Source organism: Balaenoptera acutorostrata, chromosome 13 (genome assembly GCF_949987535.1).
Source record: "Balaenoptera acutorostrata chromosome 13, mBalAcu1.1, whole genome shotgun sequence".
NCBI lineage: Eukaryota > Metazoa > Chordata > Mammalia > Artiodactyla > Balaenopteridae > Balaenoptera > Balaenoptera acutorostrata.
Genome location: NC_080076.1, coordinates 41,276,873 through 41,298,891, shown reverse-complemented (window position 1 = coordinate 41,298,891; position 22,019 = coordinate 41,276,873). Strand labels below are relative to the sequence as shown.

At 42.8% G+C, this 22,019-nt stretch overlaps 1 protein-coding gene across 5 annotated transcripts in view; it reads left to right on the top strand.

The window, feature by feature from the left end:
- FHOD3 (formin homology 2 domain containing 3) overlaps positions 1-22,019 on the top strand; it is a 495,595-nt gene that overhangs the window by 411,613 nt on the left and 61,963 nt on the right. For all 5 annotated transcript variants that reach the window (XM_057527272.1, XM_057527271.1, XM_057527269.1 and 2 more), the window contains 2 exons: positions 1,171-1,467; positions 9,406-10,286. In XM_057527272.1, coding sequence (XP_057383255.1) covers positions 1,171-1,467; positions 9,406-10,286 — 1,178 coding nt within the window. The remainder of the gene's footprint in view (positions 1-1,170; positions 1,468-9,405; positions 10,287-22,019) is intronic.

The window sequence follows — 22,019 nt, the reverse complement described above, 5'->3', positions numbered from 1 at the left end:
CCACTGATAGAACATCAGGCTGCTCTTTGCTTATCAGCTTGATTCACCATGGGCTTTTTTCCTCTTTCCCTGAAGAGGCAAAAGGATCACGTATTAGTTTGCTACTGCTGTGTAACAAGTTACCACAAACATAGCTGTTCAAAACAGCATCCGTTTATATTATCTCACAGTTTCCATAGGTCAGAAGCCCAGAATGGCTAACTGGGGTCTCATCCGAGGGTATCACAAGGCCACAATCAAGGTTGTGGCTGGCTGGGCTCTTACCAGGAGGCCCTGGCGAGAGTCCACCTCCAGGTTCATTCGGGTCGTTGGCAGAATTCAGTTGCTTGTGCTTGCAGGACCGAGGTCCCTGTTCCTCGCTGGCTGTCGGCCGGGAGTCACTCTCAGCTTCTAGAGGCCACCACATTCCTCATCACATGGCCCCCTTCATCTTTAAAACCAGCACTGATAAATCAAATACTTTTTAAAAAAATAAATTTATTTATTTTAGTTATTTTTGGCTGCATTGGGTCTTCATTGCTGTGCACGGGCTTTCTCTAGTTGCAGCAGGTTGGGGCTACTCTTTGTTGCAATGAGCGTGCTTCTCATTGCGGTGGCTTCTCTTGTTGCGGAGCACACAGGCTCTAGGCACACGGGCTTTAGTAGTTGTGGTGCGAGGGCTCAGTAGTTGTGGCTCGTGGGCTCTAGAGCACAGGCTCGGTAGCTGTGGTGCACGGGCTTAGTTGCTCCGCGGCATGTGGGATCTTCCCAGACCAGGGATCGAACCCATGTCCCCTGCATTGGCAGGCAGATTCTTAACCACTACACCACCAGGGAAGTACCTCGTCCAATACTTCTTGTGCTTCTAATCTCTGACATCCTTTTTTGATGCTAACCAGAAAACACTGTTTTTAAAAGGCTCACCAGGTTAGATCAGGCCTACCTGGATAATCTCCGTATCTTAAGGTCAAGAGACTTGAGACGTGAACACCAGCTGCACGGCCCCTTCCCTGCAGTGCCTCAGTCTGTGTTTGACTGAATAACCAGGGGACGGGAATCTCAGGGGCCAGTTTAGAATTCTGCCTGCCTCACACAGCACGGAGAAATCAGCCTCATGTTCAGTCTCACCCTCACTCGACGCTTCCAAGAAATTCCTGTCCTGCTCATAATCTCCACTGTTATCTCCCGCAGCGAGCACCGGGGATCCTGAGCCCGAACCAGAGGCAGAAGCAGAGGCGGAGGCAGAGGTGGGACGGGTGGCCGATGAGGCCAGCCGGGAACTAGCCCCTGCGCACGCAGCAGCAGAGAGCGAGGTGGGGCGGGCCCTGGAGCCAGAGCCTGAAGAGCGAGCCTCCCTGAGCGAGAAGGAACAGCAGAACGAGGCAGTGAACGAGCGGGACAACTGCTCGGCCTCCAGCGTCTCGTCCTCCAGCAGCACGTTGGAGAGGGAAGACAAGGAGGACAAGCTCTCTCGGGACAGGGGGACCGGTAAGGAGGCCCCCTTTCCCCGTGAACACATCCCGGGGAGCCCCGGGGCAGGGGACCTGGTTTGCTGGCCTCTGAGCTGACTGGCTGGCCCGGCTCACTCCCCAGACTGTCCCCCAGTGTCTGGAGGGGGGTGTGGCCCCACTCAGCCAGCCAGCAGCTTCCTGCCCTGCAGAAGGGCCCCGACCCTCTGCCACAAGGCTGCACCGTCACTTCTACAGCTGGGAAAAGGGCCTGATAATGAGGGCGACAGGGGACTTTTCCGGAGGAATAAACCCCAGAAGAGAAATTCCTCTTGTCCTTCTAACTGTTTAATTGTGAGTAGTCAGTGTGGCTTTTTTCTGATTTAAATTTAGAGACATGTCATGTTGTTATCTACTCCCTTGAAAGAGTTTTTGCAAGGAAGTGTGTTAAGCCACTATGACTGAACATTTCAGACCAGAGCGGATTTGGTAAAATGAATCGTATGAGTACTTTCAAAAACTGCCAGTTCACAGCATGCAGGGATCGATTTGATGTGCTCAGCTGGAATGTATGTAATTTAAGTAATTTTCTACAATATGCTCAGGACCACTCTTTTCTTCAATACTAAGTATGTGCTTTTTCTTACGGAATCATACCTTTTTGGTGTTATCCCTGATATTCATTCAGTTTCACCTGTTTAATAGTGACTTTATGTTTAGGGATCAAATGGAATGTTAGTCCTCACTAGGGACTTGCGGAGGGTGCCACAGAGGGTTCTAGAAATTGTAAACGATTCAAATAATCATTTGAATTATGATTCATATGCGACACCATGGAGTTGGTTTTCCTACCCGTGACCTGTGCACTGTCAGGGTGGCAGGAAGCCACCTCTTTCAACTGACGCTCCTCACCAGTGAAGGCATGTCTTATGGGCCAGGCTTCATTAAGCTACACAGTGACACAGACTCAAGGAACTTACATCGTAGGCCCAAACGGCAGCCGCAAAGGCCTGCCAATCAGTGGCATGACCCAGGCATGATATGTTAGTTCACAGATTAAGAATACATTGTCCCTGAAGCCTGGATGAGTGAACAAAGATTGAATGAATGAATGAAGCCATAATGTCTCCTAGGAGACCTGTCAATCAATGGCTTAGTCTAAATAGTTAATATTTGAGTTTTCACAGTTATATTATTAGATTTTATTCTATATATCACTGGTCACCATGATACAGTGAAAAAGGAGGACTGACTTAAAATACTTTATGTCTTAGGAATTATCACGTTGGAAATCTTGTGTCTGGTTGAAGATGTGTGTGCTAAAAGGATTACGTATTTTGATACTAAATTTCTTTCAAAGACAGATTACAGTTACACTCTCAAATTCTGATTGTTGTTATTCACATTTAATGTAATTATGGTCACAGTACAGGGTGTCGGGTAAGTCTTCTTGATCATTTGGCCTTAAATCATGTTTTATTCTATTATGAGTAGCTTTAAGTATTATTCATCATAACTAGGTTTAGCAGGCCTAAAACATAAACAAGTTGGATTAGTAAAAATAAGCCGGGAACAGAACTTTCTTGGATCAGATTGCCCAATATCCTTCCAAATAAGGACAACTTTCCAAAAATGGAGACTCTGCTCCCAGTGAAGAACCATTGACTTTCTACCAAAAGCTGGTGGTGTCCAGGAATTGGAGCTTTGCAGTGACTTTTCTGCTTTAGTCTGGTGCTGTTAGGAGATGTGACCATGTTTATTTGTTGTAGCTTATTGGTTCCTAAAAATTCCCACTGCTCATGGGCACATCAGCAGCTGTGGAGACAGAGAAGCTCTGTCACCATAGCTTTTGCTTTTCAGAATCTTCTCAATTAAATCACAAAGGCAATCAAAGTGATTCCCAGTCTTATTTCTAACGGTTGTACCTATTACTTGAGAATGAATTTGTAGGACTTGAAAGAGACCCAACTTATTGCAGATGTGTGGTTTTATTTTTCTTTGTTTTCATGTGTTCCACTCCCTGGCATTAGAGTGAGAGGCTTTACTGTAGCATTCATCACACTTTGTTGTAGTTACTGGTATAACTGTCCTTTGTCTCTATTTGAATGTAAGCTTTGTGAGGATGGGATTGTCTGTCTTATTCATTGTGAGTTCTTACTTCCTAGCTGGGTGCCCAGAACATAGTAGTGGCTCATAAAACCACTGATGAATAAATGAATGAATCTGGCTAAGATGGAGATGCCCCCATTGCTCCCAGGTCCTCCCTTTTACAACTAAAATACCAACACCCTGGATGTAACAGGACAACCAATCATAGGAGGACTCTGAAAGGTGGAAAGAAGGAAGCAAACTGCCTAGAAGCCTTTGGACTTGAACGACATGGCAGTGAAGCTTCAAGGAAAGCCGATTCCCTTAGCCAAAGGATTAGGAAAGGCGTTGCCTAACAGAACAGAAAATCTTTTCTGCTGTTAATAAGTGCTCTATCCTAAATGAGATCTAATGGAAAATTTGCTACTGTCCCACCTCTCCCCCTAACCCAGTGGTTTCAGTGAGACTGAAGAAGAGGTGGTCTTCTATACAGCACCCCCATGGAAACAAGAGTGACAATTCTGCAGTTCCCTCCCCTCCTCAACCCTGTGGTGTCAACGGGACTCAGAAGGGAGCCAGTCTTCTATCCCCTGCCCAGTAGAAGCAGGTAGTGCTCCAGTTCCCCTGCTGGGGTAGTGTTGGCCTAATGGGGAACTCAGTCTATCCCCTGAAGGGGAGAAGCAAGTGGATCCCAATTCCTCCAACAGGGTAGTGTCTGTGGGGTCCTGTGGGGACCTGAGCCTTCACCCCCACCCACAAGGAACCAGACTTAATGAGGAGTGGAGAGGGGACTAATAGCATTCTCTGTCCCCACCACCACCCTCCTTGTCCCTGATGCTGATGGGGACACAGCGGAGAGCTGAGCTTCCATCCCCATCTGGTATAAACAAGGTAGAATGATGTGGTTGGAGGTGGGGCTAGTCTGCACTCTGTTCTCCCCAAGCCAGAATCAGTGGGGACTGGTGGGAAGCTGAGCCTTCACCTCACTTGGAGGCAATGAGCCAATGTGAGTTAGTGGTCCACCTCCACTGGGAAGATGCTGGTGGGGTCAAGGGGGTGCTGAACCTCCACCCTACCCATCTGCAGTGAGGGAGTGTGAGTCAGTCCTCTTCCTGGGTGGTGACAGTAGGACCCAGCAGGGAGCTGAACATCTACCTGCACCAAGCCCTGTATGCTACACCCCAAAAGGGTGACTACCAGCTAAAAGAGAAGATTAAATGTTATCCAGAGTCTATCAGATGATACCGAAAATATCCAGGATACAATCGAAAATCACTCATCATATCAAGAAGTAGGGCAATCACATCTTGAATGGGAAAAGACCATCCACAGATGCCAACACTGAGATGAATCAGATGCTGGAATTATCTGTCAAAAATTTCAAAGCAGTCATCATAATAATGCTTCATTGGACAGTTACAAACACTCAGGGCTCAGGAAATACATGAAAAAAAATCTTAGCAAAGAAATAGGAGATATTAAAAAAGAACCCAAGGGAAATTATAGAACTGGAAAATGCAGTAACTGAAATAAAATATTTGACATGCTTTATAGTTGATTGGAGACAACAAAGAAAATAATTAGTATACTTGAAAACAGATCAGTAGATATTACCAAATCTGAATAACAGAGAAAAAAATAGACTAAAAAAAATGAACAGAGCCTCAGGGACCCATGGGATTATATCAATAAAACTAACATTCATTTCATCCGAGTCTGAGAATAAGAGGAGAGAGAGTGCAGTATGGAAAGATATTTGAGGAAATAATGGCTGAAAATTTCCCAAGTTTGGCAAAAGGTATAAATCTACAGATTTAAGAAGCTGAGCAAATCCTAACAAGGATAAATCCAAAGAAATCTGCACCGAGACAAATGACAAACTTCTGAAAACTAAAAACCAAAAAAACATTTTTTGGAAAGAAAGAAATGACGTGGTACCTATAGAGGAACAGCAATTCAAAGGATAGCAGGTTTCTCATCTGAAACATGGAGGCCAGCAGGAAGGGGCACAGCATCTATCAAGTGCTAAAAGACTAGAACTATCAACCATGAATTACATATACAGTAAAAGTAGCCTTTAACAATGCAGGGAAAGTAAAGACATTCTCAGTTAAAGAAAAACTAGGGGAATTTGTCACTAGCAGACCTACCCTTGAAGAATGGCTAAAGGAAGTTCTCCGAACAGAAAGGAAATGATGACAGAAGAAGGCTTGGGACTCCAGAAAGAAAAGAACAACAGAATGGGTAAAAATAAGGGTAAATTAAAAAATGCTGTCTTTTTACTCATGAGTTTCTTAAATCATATTTGATGGTGGAAGCAAAAATTACATTTGATATATGGTGTTCAATATATGTAGAGGAAGTACTTAAGACAATTGTATTTTTATAAGTGGGAGGGTAATGGGATCGAAATGGAAGTAAGGTTTCTACACTTCAAAGTAGTAAAACATCAATACCAATAGACTAAATAATTTAGTGTATATATTGTAATACCTAGAGCAACCACTAAGAAAATTACATGAAACCATGTACTCAAAAACACTCTAAATGAATCATGTTGAAATTCTAAAAAATGTTCAAGTAATCCACCCAAGACCAAGAAAGGAGAAACAGACACTGAAACAAAGAGATCAAACAAAACAAATGAAACAGCAGACTTAAGCCCTAACATATCAATTAAAAGGCAGAGATTTGCTGAGTGTATAAAAACACAACCCAACTACATGCTATCATATACAGCACTCATTTCAAACGTAATGACATGGGCAGATGGAAAGTTAAAAGTTGGGAAAAGATATCATGCCAACATTAATCAGAGAAAAGCTGGAGTGTCTATATTAATATCAGATAAAGTAGACTTCAGAGCAAAGGAAATTAGTAGGGACAAAGAAGCACCCTACATAATGATTTTAAAAAGACCTAAATGAATGAAGAATGTAAACGAGAAAACCAGCATTTAAAATGTTACCTGATTATGCTCTTTTCCCTGTTGCCAAAATAAGAAACTGCCAACATTTCCCAATAAATGGAGAGAGTGAGGCAGTCTGTTCAGAGAGACTCAGCCACTTTATCTGCCGCAGCCTCCTGGCATCAAAGCAGTCTCCCTATTTACTGGACTGTCTGACCAGCTGTAGAAGTTTTTCCATCGTGTCCTCAAATGCCACCTCCTCTCTCTTTGATGGTGGTTATCGCCTAAGTGTATTTTGTTTGTGAAACCAACCTACAAGAGGGCTTAAGAGCTCCTTGTTCTGGTGTTGGTCGCTTGGTGAGCTTAGGCCACTGTTGAGAAGAACATAGAAGACAAACCTACACAGGAAAAAATGGAGCACCAGGGGGCCTCTGTGCTTCCCCAGTAAATACCTCCTCAAGATGAAGGCACAGCTGTGTGGGAGAGACCAGTGTCCTCCCCCAGCCTGTTTGATCTGGCTCTTCTTTGGTAGAAAGAAAGCTCCTGATGTTCACGTCCATGGCCTAGGTCTTCTGCCCCCTCCCCAAACAAGTATCCACACAGGCCCTAGATATCTGATGGAACTCATATCCTGAAATGCCCACTGCACAGCCCTGCTGGCCCTTAGGAAGCAAATTCAGAGGGATAACATTGGTGACCATTCATTCATTCATTCATCCTAGGTGCTAGGGATACAACAGGGAACAAAACAAACCCAAATCCCTGCTCTTGTAGAGTTTACATTTCAAGGAGGAACACAGCTTAGCAAGTAATGATAATCATTCCAGTGATGGGGCAAAGGCAACAGTAAAATCAAAAAGGGAAATGTGTGGAAGATTAGACAGTAGGAAGTGCTTGGGTAGAAAATAAAGCAGGAAAGGATGAAACTGTGAGGGAGAGGGAGGTTTGCACAATTTTAAATAAGGTGATCGGGGAAGATTTCACTGGGAAGATACTATTTGAGCAAAGACCTAAAGGAAGTTGAGAAGCAAATTGTGTGATTACCTGGGTTTGTCCCAGGAGGGGCAAAGATCCTGAGGCTGGATCACCTCATGCCTGGTGAGTTCTAGGAATGTCAAGGAGCTGCTGTAGCTGAAGAGGTTCATGTGTGTATATCTGGGGTGGTGACAGTGGTAGAGGTGGTGGTAGGAGAGGAAAGAAAATTAAGGTGGGATCACACATGGCTTGGGAACGTTGCCAGGTCATTGGCTTTTTGTCTCAGTGAAATGTGGCACTATTAGAAGACTTTAAGCAGAGAGATACGATCGGACATTGTAACACATCATGTGGCTGTGGTGTTGAGAACTGACTGCAGAGGGACAAGAGTGGAAGCTGAGACCAGCTAGGGGCTCCCCTGCAACACCGCCGGCAAGAAACCATGCTGGTTTGGACCGGGGTCGTGGCAGGAGTGGTGACGAGAAAAGTGGTTGGATTCTGGATGTAACATGAAGATTTAGCTAACAGGATGCCCTGCTGTGTGGGGTGAAAGAACAGGATAAAAGTCAAGGATGACTCTGAGGCTTTTGGAATTGGCAGCAAGATGGGTGAAGTAGCCGTGTCTGAGGTAGGAAATGACTGCAGGAGAAGCAGTTTCAGTGAGTGGATGGGAGTGAGGGCAGAAGGTGGTATTTAAAGCCCTGAGACTGATTGAGATGATGACTAAGAAGGTGAGTGTAGATGGAGAGAAGAGGTCCAGGGACACTTAAATGTTAAAGACGAGGAGGAACCAACCCAGGAGACTGAGAAGGAGCAGCCAAAAAGAAGGAGGCAAAGCAAGTGAGTGCAATGTTTGGGAGGCCAAGTGAAGGACATAAGTCAAGGATGAGAGGGCGACAGCTGCATCTAGTGCAACAGGAAGGTCATCGGTCACCCGGAAAGGAGCATCTTTGAAAGGGAGCAAAAACTTCACTAGACTGGGTTCAAGAGAGAATAAAGAAAGAAATTGGAGATAGCAAAACAACTCTTATAAGCAGCTGTCCTTTAAAAGAAAGGAGAAAATTTGGATTATAGGTGGAGGGGTAAATGGAATCAAGTGAGGTTTTCTGTTTTTGTTTAATGGGTAAAATTATACCATGTTTATATGCCAGTAGGAAGGCCTAGTAGAGGGAGCATGGGAGATGCAGGATGGAGAATTGCTGGAGTGGCTTCCAAATGCACGAGTGGAGCGGTTGACCCCCGCTAAGAGGACGGTTTGTCAGTGTCACAGGACAGAGGCCATGGTCAGGGTTCAGGTGCAGGTGGGTGGGTGGAGGCAGAATGGAGGCCCTGGAAGATCTCTGACTTTGTCTATTAAGTTTTTGAAACAGGAAACAAGGCCATGCTTGCAGAGGATGAGATGGGTGGGGGACGCTAGAGGAGAGTGGAGGTGTGTGAAAAGTCATCTAGGAGAGGTCATGGATGGGACTGCCAGGCAGCATCACCTGAAGACTGGTGGCCATGAACTTAAAGTGTGACCAATGGCATGGTCTGTGCATTTCTCCAGACACTTTGGCTGCCCTGGTGCAGAGGTGGAGTAGGAGGAGAAAGGGGGATAACTCTACAGCCTTTCCAACATCTGCCATGGGTGAGGGAGCATTTCCTTGCCTCCCTATGTGTAGTTGGGGCAGAAGCCCCTTAGTTACCCTGGGTGGGTCCTGACCAGCTGTCACGGGTGGGCAGGAAAGGTGTGGAAAATTTTTCCCATGAACCTAGGCCAGAGCCACAAGCAGTGTCATACCTACAAGAGTCTTGGGTCCTAGAGTGGGTCATTGGCTCTTTGATGTAGCGTCTCTTTCTGATCAAGAGCATCTTGTCAGGCATGACCACCTTCCTCTCCAATTGCTTTATTTCTGTGCCTTCCTGAATCCCTCTGTGTGCAATGTCCACATGTTGCCTAGTTGCTTTTCTCATAGTATTGAGGCCCATGCCACGTTCTCATTTTTTTTTTTCCTGTGAACTTTTCAGGTTTGTGGTCTGCGGGTGTTCAGGATGCCGGTGTAAATGAGCAGTGTGGCGACATCCTTACCAGCAAACGGTTCATGCTGGACATGCTGTATGCCCATAACAGAAAGCCCACGGATGATGAGGAGCAGGGGGAGGGCGAGACCACGAGGACCGCGCAGGGGGCGGAGGCCGTAGCCAGCCTGGCCAGCCGGATATCCACCCTGCAGGCCAACTCTCTGGCCCAGGATGAGAGCGTCAGGAGGGTGGATGTTGGCTGTCTGGACAATCGGGGCAGCGTGAAAGCCTTCGCTGAGAAATTCAACAGCGGGGACCTAGGGAGAGGGTCCATCTCCCCTGACGCCGAGCCCGATGACAAGGTCACAGAGAAGGTGTCGGCACAGCCCAAGACAGAATCTGACTACATCTGGGACCAGCTCATGGCCAATCCGCGGGAGCTCAGAATCCAAGACATGGATTTCACTGACCTGGGGGAGGAGGACGACATCGATGTCCTGGACGTGGACCTGGGTCACAGGGAGGCCCCGGGGCCGCCTCCCCCTCCCCCGCCCACCTTTCTAGGTTTGCCGCCCCCTCCCCCTCCGCCCCTGCTGGACGGCGTGCCTCCCCCTCCAGTCCCCGGTAATTTATTGGCTCCTCCTCCAGTATTCAGTGCTCCTCAGGGCTTAGGGTGGCCCCAGGTACCCAGGGGTCAGCCAGCATTCACCAAGAAAAAGAAGACCATCCGTCTGTTCTGGAATGAAGTGCGGCCTTTTGAGTGGCCGTGTAAGAACAATGGCCGCTGCAGAGAATTCCTGTGGTCGAAACTGGAACCTATTAAGGTGGACACTTCCAAGCTGGAGCACCTGTTTGAGTCTAAATCGAAGGAACTGGCCGTCTCCAAGGTACCGCTAGCATCCAGCATGCCTCTTGATTGGCAGTTACTTTCAGCTGTTGGGTAGAACGGAGAGATTTGTTGTATATAAAATGCCCTTCACGTTGCTCTTGCTATTTGCTAAAAAAGACAGTTGGTATAAAAATCTGACCTTTAATACAGTACTCTCAGTGCCACATGCTAGGTGTGAGCTAAATGCATAAGGGACCCTTCATTGCTAACATGGACAGCAGCTTACTAACACCAACAGGCAAAATAGCTTTCAAAGAACCCAGTAACCTCGAGGAAGAAACAAAAGGGTTACCCAGGGAATGTTAGTATGGCCCGACAGCAGATGTTGACATTCTCTAGAGGAAAGTAGGCTTGCTAATTAATCAAACATACCGACTTCGCCAGGGGATGTGTTTATTCACACTTAACCTTTGTTGTTTATGGTTGATAGTAGTAGTTTGAACCTCAGCTGTAACCACACAATGCTTTCACAAAGGCAGTAATCCACGTGGCATTTCTTCAGATAATCCCCTGGCTGAGTCAGCGTGCTGCAACTATCTAGATATTTCCAAATAACTGGATAGTTAGCATCTGTAAACATTACACATGTATCTAGATTTCTTATTTTTCATAGTTGTTTGAGAACCCTGTAGGCATTGCTGCTGTGATATTTTTAACAGAGATATTCTGTCCACTTTTATAAATGGAAAGCTCTATACATGAAGTTACTGGACATCAAAGGTAAAGTCATGGCTAATGAACACTGATGAAGAGGCTGCATGATACTGTCACAGATTTTATTTCTCATAATTCACTGCATTAATAGGGTCTCCTTTACATATCTTAAAGAACTGGTTTTTTAAAAACCTCTTGTGATTCTGGGTATATTACAGTTTTAAAACAGGTTTAAGACTATCTTCTCAGGAACTAGGGGTAAGAGAAAACACTTTGTAAAGTATGGTTTAAACATGTAAGAACTTATTATCGTGAATTAATTCCAGCTCCATGGGTTGCTTCATTTAGCATCATATTGGGTGAGTATAAAGATGCCTGAGTTGGGCTCCCTGACCTGCCAGTTGGGCACTGAGTTTGAATCAAGAAGTATGTGCAGCATCCTCAGGACAGGAGTGTCCTTCAGACAAGGACCCGAGTGATGGAGTTAGCGCCTGTCACCACTGTGTGATGCTGAAAGGCTAGGGCGGGAGCTGTAAGCAGTCAACTTCCTGTTAAAACCTGTGCCTGGGGGTCTGGACCTACCTGCTGCTCTTCCTGAGTTGGCCTTTACCCTTGCAATGATTTCTGCCCAGTCCCAGCAAGCATGTGAATCTAAACCATTTCCAGCCCTACCCCACCCCCAAGTCAGAATTAAAGTTTTCTCCTGTTTACAAATCAAACTGCTAGAATCCAGTATAGAAAATCATGCCATCAGTCCTCTCCTCCAGCTGGAAGTAGACCCCCTCTTGTCCTCTCTAGAAAATGACACCAAGGGAAGTGACGTTGGGCACCTGCTCTCGGTGTCTCTGTGTCCTGACTTCCCAGGACTGGTCACATGTGGTGATGAGCCACCCTCATGCCCCCTTCAGTTCTTACCATCAGATCTGGCATCTGGGAGAAGACTGGCCTGGCGGGGCTGAAACAGGAGACGTGGTGGCCAGGAATTACCCAGGTTGTGCCCTCACTCCCTTCACGCTCCAACACGCTGATCTGGTTGGCCCGTCTCCATCATCCCGCGTGGCTCCTGCACCCTCTGGGCTTTCCCTGGTTGCTCCTCAGCCTCGGAGGTTGCTGACGGGGAGCCTGGCTCTTGACTCAGGGTGGGAAGAATAAAAGAGTAACAGTTTGGCAGTGAAGGCACTTCTGACTTCATTTTTACAAAGGAAATGGCAAAGTTAAAAGCTTCCTTGAGAATACAGAAAATGGGTTCACCTCTCCCGCCTCCTTCTCTTGGTCCCACTGTGGTCGGTGATAAGAGCCTGGTTGGTGCCCTCTCAGTAGCCCAAAGTTCCAGTCTTGCTTGAAGTAGGTGGCAACCTCTTAAAATCCTTTATTTCCCAGCTTAAGGACAAATGTTCGCCTCGTTTTTATAAAGTGAGAGCATGAGAGGAAAGTAATATATTGAAAAATTTACCACACTGATTCCAGAATGTTCTACAATGGAACACAGGAGACCATCTTGGGAGGCTAGGAAATGTGAGTAGGGGTTAATTGATAAATGTTACAAAAGGTGAGAATGCAAACTGGAGCGTTGAACCTGTTATGTGTATGTTACCCATACAGGTACAACCAATTTTACTTCTGTTTCTAATCCTTGACTGTGATTTTCATAAAACTCAGCTGTAAACAGTCACTTCCAAATTCTGGCTCATGAGAAGTTCTTCATTAAACGCAATAGAGTGCATCAAAAATAAAACAGACTTCACAAGGCAGCACAGAGCAAAGGGAATCAGTTATAGTTTCCATCAGAAAACTTACACCAGACTAGAGTTACAGGGCATGGTTATGACCAACCGAGTTACCTCTAAAGATTCATGTGCCAGATCCAAGGCTGGGTGACCACTTAATGGAAATGATAAGGACAGAGAGATGTGCTTTTCGATTTCCTTTCCAAATAGTTTCTGGAACTGGATCTACTTTTATCTCTCAGCAGTAGATATATATATATTATATATGTATAATATATATATAGCTTTTTTTTGAATTTTATTTTATTTATTTTTTTATATAGCAGGTTCTTATTAGTTATCCATTTTATACATATTAGTGTATATATGTCAATCCCAATCTCCCAATTCATCCCACCACCACCACCACCACCCCCTTTACCCCCTTGGTGTCCATATGTTTGTTCTCTATATCTGTGTCTCAATTTCTGCCCTGCAAACTGGTGCATCTGTACTATTTTTCTAGGTTCCACATATATGAGTTAATATAAGGTATTTGTTTTTCTCTCTTTCTGACTTACTTCACTCTGTATGCCGGTCTCTAGATCCATCCACTTCTCTACAAATGACCCAATTTTGCTCCTTTTTATGGCTGAGTAATATTCCATTGTATATATGTACCACAATTTCTTTATCCATTCGTCTGTCGATGGGCATTTAGGTTGCTTCCATGACCTGGCTATTGTAAATAGTGCTGCAACGAACATTGGGGTGTATGTGTCTTTTTGAATTATGGTTTTCTCTCGGTATATGCCCAGTAGTGGGATTGCTGGGTCATATGGTAATTCTATTTTTAGTTTTCTAAGGAACCTCCATACTGTTCTCCATAGTGGCTGTATCTGTTTACATTCCCACCAACAGTGCAAGAGGGTTCCCTTTTCTCCACACCCTCTCCAGCATTTGTTGTTTGTAGATTTTCTAATGATGCCCATTCTAACTGGTGTGAGGTGATAATACCTCATTGTAGTTTTGATTTGCATTTCTCTAATAATTAGTGATGTTGAGCAGCTTTTCATGTGCTTCTTGGTCATCTGTATCTCTTCTTTGGAGAACTGTCTATTTAGGTCTTCTGCCCATTTTTGGATTGGGTTGCTTTTTAAATATTGAGCTGCATGAGCTGTTTATGTAATTTGGAGATTAATCCTTTGTCTGTTGATTTGTTTGCAAATATTTTCTCCCATTCTGAGGGTTGCCTTTTTGTCTTGTTTGTAGCTTCCTTTGCTTTGCAAAAGCTTTTATGTTTCATTAGGTCCCATTTATTTATTTTTGTTTTTATTTCCATTACTCGAGGAGGTGGATCAAAAAAGATCTTGCTGTGATTTATGTCAAAGAGTGTTCTGCCTATGTTTTCCTCTAAGAGTTTTATAGTGTCCGGTCTTACATTTAGGTCTCTAATCCATTTTGAGTTTATTTTTGTGTATGGTGTTAGGAGGTGTTCTAATTTCATTCTTTTACATGTAGCTGTCCAGTTTTCCCAGCACCTCTTATTGAAGAGGCTGTCTTTTCTCCATTGTATATCCTTGCCTCCTTTGTCATAGATTAGTTGAGCATAGGTGAGTGGGTTTATCTCTGGGTTTTCTATCCTGTTCCATTGATCTATATTTCTGTTTTTGTGCCAGTACCATATTGTCTTGATTACTGTAACTTTGTAGTATAGTCTGAAGTTAGGGAGTCTGATTTCTCCAGCTCCATTTTTTTCCCTCAGGACTGCTTTGGCTACTTGGGGTCTTTTGTGTCTCCATACAGATTTTAAGATTTTTTGTTCTAGTTCTGTAAAAAACTGCCATTGATAATTTGATAGGGATTGCATTGACTCTGTAGATTGCTTTGGGTAGTATAATCATTTTCACAATATTGATTCTTCCAATCCAACAACATGGTATGTCTTTCCATCTGTTGGTATCATCTTTAATTTCTTTCATCAGTGTCTTATAGTTTTCTGCATGCAGGTCTTTTGTCTCCCTAGGTAGGTTTATTCCTAGGTATTTTATTCTTTTTGTTGCAATGGTAAATGGGAGTATTTCCTTAATTTCTCTTTCAGATATTTCATCATTAGTGTATAGGAATGCAAGAGATTTCTGTGCATTAATTTTGTATCCTGAAGCTTTACCAAATTCATTGATTAGCTCTAATAGTTTTCTGGTGGCATCTTTAGGATTCTCTGTGTATAGTATCATGTCATCTGCAAACAGTGACAGTTTTACTTCTTCTTTTCCAATTTGTATTCCTTTTATTTCTTTTTCTTCTCTGATTGCTGTGGCTAGGACTTCCAAAACTATGTTGAATAATAGTGGCAAGAGTGACATCTTTGTCTTGTTCCTGATCTTAGAGGAAATGCTTTCATTTTTTCAGCATTGAGAACGATGTTGGCTGTGGGTTTGTCGTATATGGCCTTTATTATGTTGAGGTAGTTTCCCTCTATGCCCACTTTCTGGAGAGTTTTTATCATAAATGGGTGTTGAATTTTGTCAAAAGCTTTTTCTGCATCGAGATGATCATACGGTTTTTATTCTTCTACTTGTTAATATGGTGTATCACATTGATTGATTTGCATATATTGAAGAATCCTTGCATCCCTGGGATACATCCCACTTGATCATGGTGTATGATCCTTTTAATGTGTTGTTGGATTCTGTTTGCTAATATTTTGTTGAGGATTTTTGCATCTATATTCATCAGTGATATTGGTCTGTAATTTTCTTTTTTTGTAGTATCTTTGTCTGGTTTTGGTATCAGGGAGAGGTGGCCTCATAGAATGAGTTTTGGAGTGTTCCTTCCTCTGCAATTTTTTGGAAGAGTTTGAGAAGGGTGGGTGTTAACTCTTCTCTAAATGTTTCTTAGAATTCATCTGTGAAGCCATCTGGTCCTGGACTTTTGTTTGTTGGAAGATTTTTAATCACAGTTTCAATTTCATTACTTGTGATGGGTCTGTTCATATTTTCTATTTCTTCCTGGTTCAGTCTTGGAAGGTTATACCTTTCTAAGAATTTGTCCATTTCTTCCAGGTTGTCCATTTTATTGGCATGGAGTTGCATGTAGTAGTCTCTTTGGATGATTTGTATTTCTGCGGTGTCTGTTGTAACTTCTGCTTTTTCATTTCTAATTTTATTGATTTGAATCCTCTCCCTCTTTTTCTTGATGAGTGTGGCTAATGGCTTATCAATTTTGTTTATCTTCTCAAAGAACCAGCTTTTAGTTTTATTGATGTTTGCTATTGTTTTCTTTGTTTCTATTTCATTTGTTTCTGCTCTGATTTTTATGATTTCTTTCCTTCTATTAACTTTGGGTTTTGTTTGTTCTTCTTTCTCTAGTTCAGTTAGGCATAAGGTTAGACTGTTTATTTGAGATTTTTCGTCTTTCTGAAGGTAGGCTTGTATTGCTATAAACTTCCCTCTTAGAACTGGTTTTGTTGCATCCCATAGGTTTTGGATTGTCATGTTTTCATTGTCATTTGTCTCTAGGTATTTTTTAATTTTCTCTTTGATTTCTTCAGTGATCTCTTTGTTATTTAGTAATGTATTGTTTAGCCTCCATGTGTTTGTGTTTTTTACATTTCTTTCCCTGTAATTCATTTCTAATCTCATAGCGTCGTGGTCAGAAAAGATGCTTGATATGATTTTAATTTTCTTAAATTTACTGAGGCTTGATTTGTGACCCAAGATGTGATCTATCCTGGAGAATGTTCCCTGCGCACTTGAAAAGAAAGTGTAATCTGCTGTTTTCGGATGGAATGTCCTATAAATATCAATTAAATATCTCTGGTCTATTGTGTCATTTAAAGCTTGTGTTTCCTTATTACTTTTCTGTTGTATGATCTGTCCATTGGTGTAACTGAGGCCTTAAAGTCCCCCACTATTATTGTGTTACTGTCGATTTCCTCTTTTTTAGCTGTTAGCAGTTGCCTTATGTATTGAGGTGCTCCTATGTTGGGTGCATATATATTTATAATTGTTATATCTTATTTTTGGATTGATCCCTTGATCATTATGTAGTGTCCTTCCTTGTCTCTTGTAACATTCTTTATTTTAAAGTCTATTTTATCTGATATGATTATTGCTACTCCAGCTTTCTTTTGATTTCCATTTGCATGGAATATCTTTTTCCATCCCCTCACTTTCAGTCTGTATGTGTCCCTAGGTCTGAAGTGGGTCTCTTGTAGATAGCATATATATGGGTCTTGTTTTTTTTTTTTTTTTTTTTTTTTAAGCTTCAATAGTGTTTATTTTTTTCCGGTATTGTATTGTAGTTCACATATCATAATGTATTAGAGGCAGTGGTTTGTACAGGCGCTCAAGAATTTTTTTTTTTTTTTACAGTGCTGCTATGAACATAGGGGTACATGTATCTTTTTGAATTACAATTTTTTTTTCCACACACACACACTGTATTTTATTTTTACAAGAGATAAATAGACTGACACCAAGCATTGTACATGGATGACCACAACAAAAGCAACAATGATTGCAATTACCAAACATGAAACACAGTTATACTATGTCATAATATTGACATTCAGTCCAGTAATCCTCCACTGTAACAGCTCCTTTACTTTGCAGTGAAAATTGATTTGTATATTCTTTTCCTCTGAGTCCTTGTGGGATTTTTTTTTTTAATTCAGACAGAAAGTCACAAAAATTATACTCATCCTCATCAGTTCACTCAGTCCCATGTAATTAATTTCTTTTTTTTTTCATCTTGATCTTTTGTTAGCACTTTTATGAGTTCATCAGTTTTTCATTAGAGTTCTGAAAATGCTTATTCATTCAGTTCAGCAGTACAGTCAGTTACCAGAAACCTGTACTTGTCAGAGTCTTTTCCATGAATTTCTTGAAGATGAAACCCTTTTATAGGAACATATTTGCAAAATCATCAGAGTACACCCAGAACTGTCTGTAAATGACAAAAGACTTAAAAATGACCATGGTTAAAGATTTGATGAAAGTTCATAATAATGCAGTTGACAAGAAAATTAGTTATTTCTGAGATATACATTTTAAAGTAATAACTAGGATTATTACTTATAACATTATACCAGAACATATAAGATTTTTAGACGTTTCCTGTAATGTCTGAAACATTTATATTAACATATTTCCATACATATTTCCATACAAATACAAATATAAGATTTTTAGAAATTTCATGTAATGTCTGAAACATTTATATTAACATATTTCCATACATATTTCCATACAAATACAAATATAAGATTTTTAGAAATTTCATGTAATGTCTGAAACTTTCAGTCTGTATGTGTCCCTAGGTCTGAAGTGGGTCTCTTGTAGATAGCATATATATGGGTCTTGTTTTTGTATCCATTCAGCGAGCCTGTGTCTTTTGGTTGGAGCATTTAATCCATTCACGTTTAAGGTAATTATTAATATGTATGTTCCTATGACCATTTTCTTAATTGTTTTTGTAGGTCCTTTTCTTCTCTTGTTTTTCCCACTTAGAGAAGTTCCTTTAGCATTTGTTGTAGAGTTGGTTTGGTGGTGATGAATTCTCTTCGCTTTTGCTTGTCTGTAAAGCTTTTGATTTCTCCGTCAAATCTGAATGAGATCCTTGCCGGGTAGAGTAATCTTGGCTGTAGGTTCTTCCCTTTCATCACTTTAAATATGTCATGCCACTCCCTTCTGGCTTGTAGAGTTTCTGCTGAGAAATCAGCTGTTAACCATATGGGAGTTCTCTTGTATGTTATTTGTCGTTTTTCCCTTGCTGCTTTCAGTAATTTTTCTTTGTCTTTATAATTTTTGTCAATTTGATTACTATGTGTCTCGGCGTGTTTCTCCTTGGGTTTATCCTGTATGGGACTCTCTGTGCTTCCTGGACTTGGCTGGTTATTTCCTTTCCCATGTTAGGGAAGTTTTCGACTATAATCTCTTCAAATATTTTCTCAGGTCGTTTCTCTCTCTCTTCTCATTCTGGAACCCCTATAATGCGAATGTTGTTGCATTTAATGTTGTCCCAGAGGTCTCTTAGACTCTCTTCGTTTCTTTGCATTCTTTTTACTTTATTCTGTTCCACGGCAATGAATTCCACCATTCTGTCTTCCAGGTCACTTATCTGTTCTTCTGCCTCAATTATTCTGCTATTGATTCCTTCTAGTGTATTTTTCATTTCAGTTATTGTATTGTTCATCTCTGTTTGTTTATTCTTTAATTCTTCTAGGTCTTTTTAAAACATTTCTTACATATTCTTAATCTTTGCCTCCATTCTTTTTCCAGGATCCTGGATCATCTTCACTATCATTATTCTGAATTTTTTTTTGGAAGGTTGCCTATCTCCACTTCATTTAGTTGTTTTCCTGGGGTTTTATCTTGTTCCTTGATCTGGTACATAGCCTTCTGTCTTTTCATCTTGTTTATCTTTCTGTGAATGTGGTTTTTGTTCCACAGGCTGCAGGATTGTAGTTCTTCTTGCTTCTGCTGTCTGCCCTCTGGTGGATGAGGCTATCGAAGAGGCTTGTGCAAGTTTCCTGATGGGAGGGAATGGTGGTAGGTAGAGCTGGCTGTTGCTCTGGTGGGCAGAGCTCAGTAAAACTTTAATCCGCTTGTCTGCTCATGGGTGGGGCTGCCTTCCCTCCCTGTTGGTTGTTTGGCCTGAGGTGACCCAACACTGGAGCCTACCTGGGCTCTTTGGTGGGGTGGCAGACTCTGGGAGGGCTCACGCCAAGGAGTACTTCCCACAACTTCTGCTGCCAGTGTCCTTTTCCTCACAGTGAGCCACAGCGCCCCGCCCCCCTGCCTCTGCAGGAGACCCTCCAACACTAGTAGGTAGGTCTGGTTCAGTCTCCTATGGGGTCACTGCTCCTTCCCCTGAGTCCCGTTGCACACACTGCTTTGTGTGTGCCCTCCAAGAGTGGAGTCTCTGTTTCCCCCAGTCCTGTCGAAGTCCTGTAATCAAATCCCTCTAGCCTTCAAAGTCTGATTCTCTAGGAATTCCTCCCTCTGTTGCTGGACCCCCAGGTTGGGAAGCCTGACGTGGGGCTCAGAACCTTCACTCCAGTGGGTGGACTTCTGTGGTATAAGTGTTTTCCGGTTTGTGAGTCACCCACCCAGCAGTTATGGGATTTGATTTTATTGTGATTGCGCCCCTCCTACCATCTCATTGTGGCTTCTCCTTTGTCTTTGCATGTGGGGTACCTTTTTTGGTGAGTTCCAGTGTCTTCCTGTCCATGATTTTTCAGCAGTTAGTTGTGATTCTGGTGTTCTCACAAGAGGGGGTGAGAGCACGTCCTTGTACTCCACCATCCTGAACCAATCTCTCTATATAGGTTTTTAGTAAGATGATTTTAATTATATTTTGAGGAAAAAGACAGAAATCCTGCACTAAATTTCATCATGTTGTTTCTTCTACTGGTCTAAGATGTGGAGAATGGCATAAGAGGTGGTTAAAATGACTCCAGAGTAGGATGTCAGGGCAAAAAGCCCCTGGGGGGTGGGGAGGTACCCTCCATGGACTTGACATCACCCTGAGGAGCCCCAGGAAGTGGCCTTCTACCCCTGTGCCTAATCCAGGGCAGCCAATTCCCTCTTGCCCCCAAAGGGCAGCTTTTATACTCCCACATCCAGAGAGACCACAAAAGGTATGGAGTGGAAGAGGGGCACAGAAGGAAGAAGGGATCTGATTTCCCCTTTGGGGACTCATTGCTATCTTACTCACCTGGGTTTATTACTTTATTAAGGGGAGGGGGCTCCAGAATGGATTTGGAGAAATTTGTTCAACTTTATTTACCTTGAAGTTTTGAAATATATCAGAAACTATTAGCAGTGACTCTTTAAGAAAATTCAGAGATGATGATTTATTGGTCTGAGGTAAGCCCTGGCCTGGGTTATTTTGAAAATCTCCCCAGGGTCTTCAGCCAAAGTTGGGAACCATTGATTTAAAGTGAAAAATTAGGCACCATTGAGGGGGGCATTGTTCCCACCATCACTTTCCACATTGACTCCTTCACTGGCCCCCCACGTCCACCTCCATTTTATTCTCCTGAGAAGAGAGGAAAATCTTCCTACCTTATATTCAAGTTCAGGTCATAAGGAAGTACGTTATTTTATTGAACAGCACCCTCAGAAAACCTGAATTCTCCCTGGAAATTCCAAACCCAACTTTGGGGCTTATCTGGGGTGATCACACACCCTAGTGTATCCAGGATGATCCTGGTGTGTGTGGAGGTCCCAGCATAATTATTAAGGGTACTCCCTTCCCCTCTCAAAAGTCTCCTGGTTAGGGTACTAGATAAACTACATGAACATTGGAAATGTAACTGTTTTACAGTTGGCCTCTGCTGTAAAAGACTCTAAGAACAAATATGGGAAATTAAAATTAAACTTACCAATAAGCAAGTCTATTCTGGCCAGATCCTCAGAAACTCTATTCCTAACTAAAGGTTTTTCAGCTTTTATTTAGGTTTCTTTGGCTTTTGGATGTGGGGTATGTTTGGCTTTTGGATGTTGTTGTTGTCTTTTGCCTTAATGCTTTCCCATGTATATGGCCTTCTCCCTCGTTACAGGACTTAGGAAAATTCCATAGCAGTCACATCTTTATGACATCTGTATCGTGGCATCACTGTCATTGTCACTTTCTCAGTGGACAGTTTTGAAAATATCCTGTGGCATCACTCTTTTGGCAGTTAGCAGGGAAGGAGGAGGAATGATTTACCATTTCTAGAACTCATGCCTTGCTGAGCCAGCCCCAGGGTCTGTGACAGTGATGCTGACAAGCGTTTTGAGAGGTCAGTCGCCTTTCATGGAAATGCTCTCAAACTTAGCAGTTTTCTCCAAGACTCTGAGTCCTCTTAATAAATCATGTCCTTAGCCCAGTTTCTATTTTCAGTCACAGCACCCTCTGGGATGACAAGTTCTGTGTGCTGAATAACCACTTTTTAAAAACTGCATCCTTTGTGTCTAGTAAAATTACTCTTTAAAAATTCAAAGCAGTGATTCTCCATGTCAACATTTCAGAAAACTTTGGAAGGCAAAGCCCTATCCACCTGCCCAGACTGTGAGCCTCCACAGTCTTTGCTCGTGCTCCCCTCCCTACTCTGCTCATTTTGTTCTCTCCTCCCACGTGCCTTCACGGTGGCCCTTCTCTGGACCTTGGCCGTCTTTATCATGGTGTGCCACGGCTCATTTACTAGATCTCCTTCCCACACCAGGCACTGTCCATGTGCCTGGGGGTCTGCACAGACTCTAATGAGCATCCATAAGCTCTTTTCATTCATTCAGGAAGCCCCAGACAAGTTGCCCATGTCCCCGGGAAGCAGCTCTGCAGGCTAAATTGAGTATCAAGTCCCTGCACTGTCTCCTGCAACT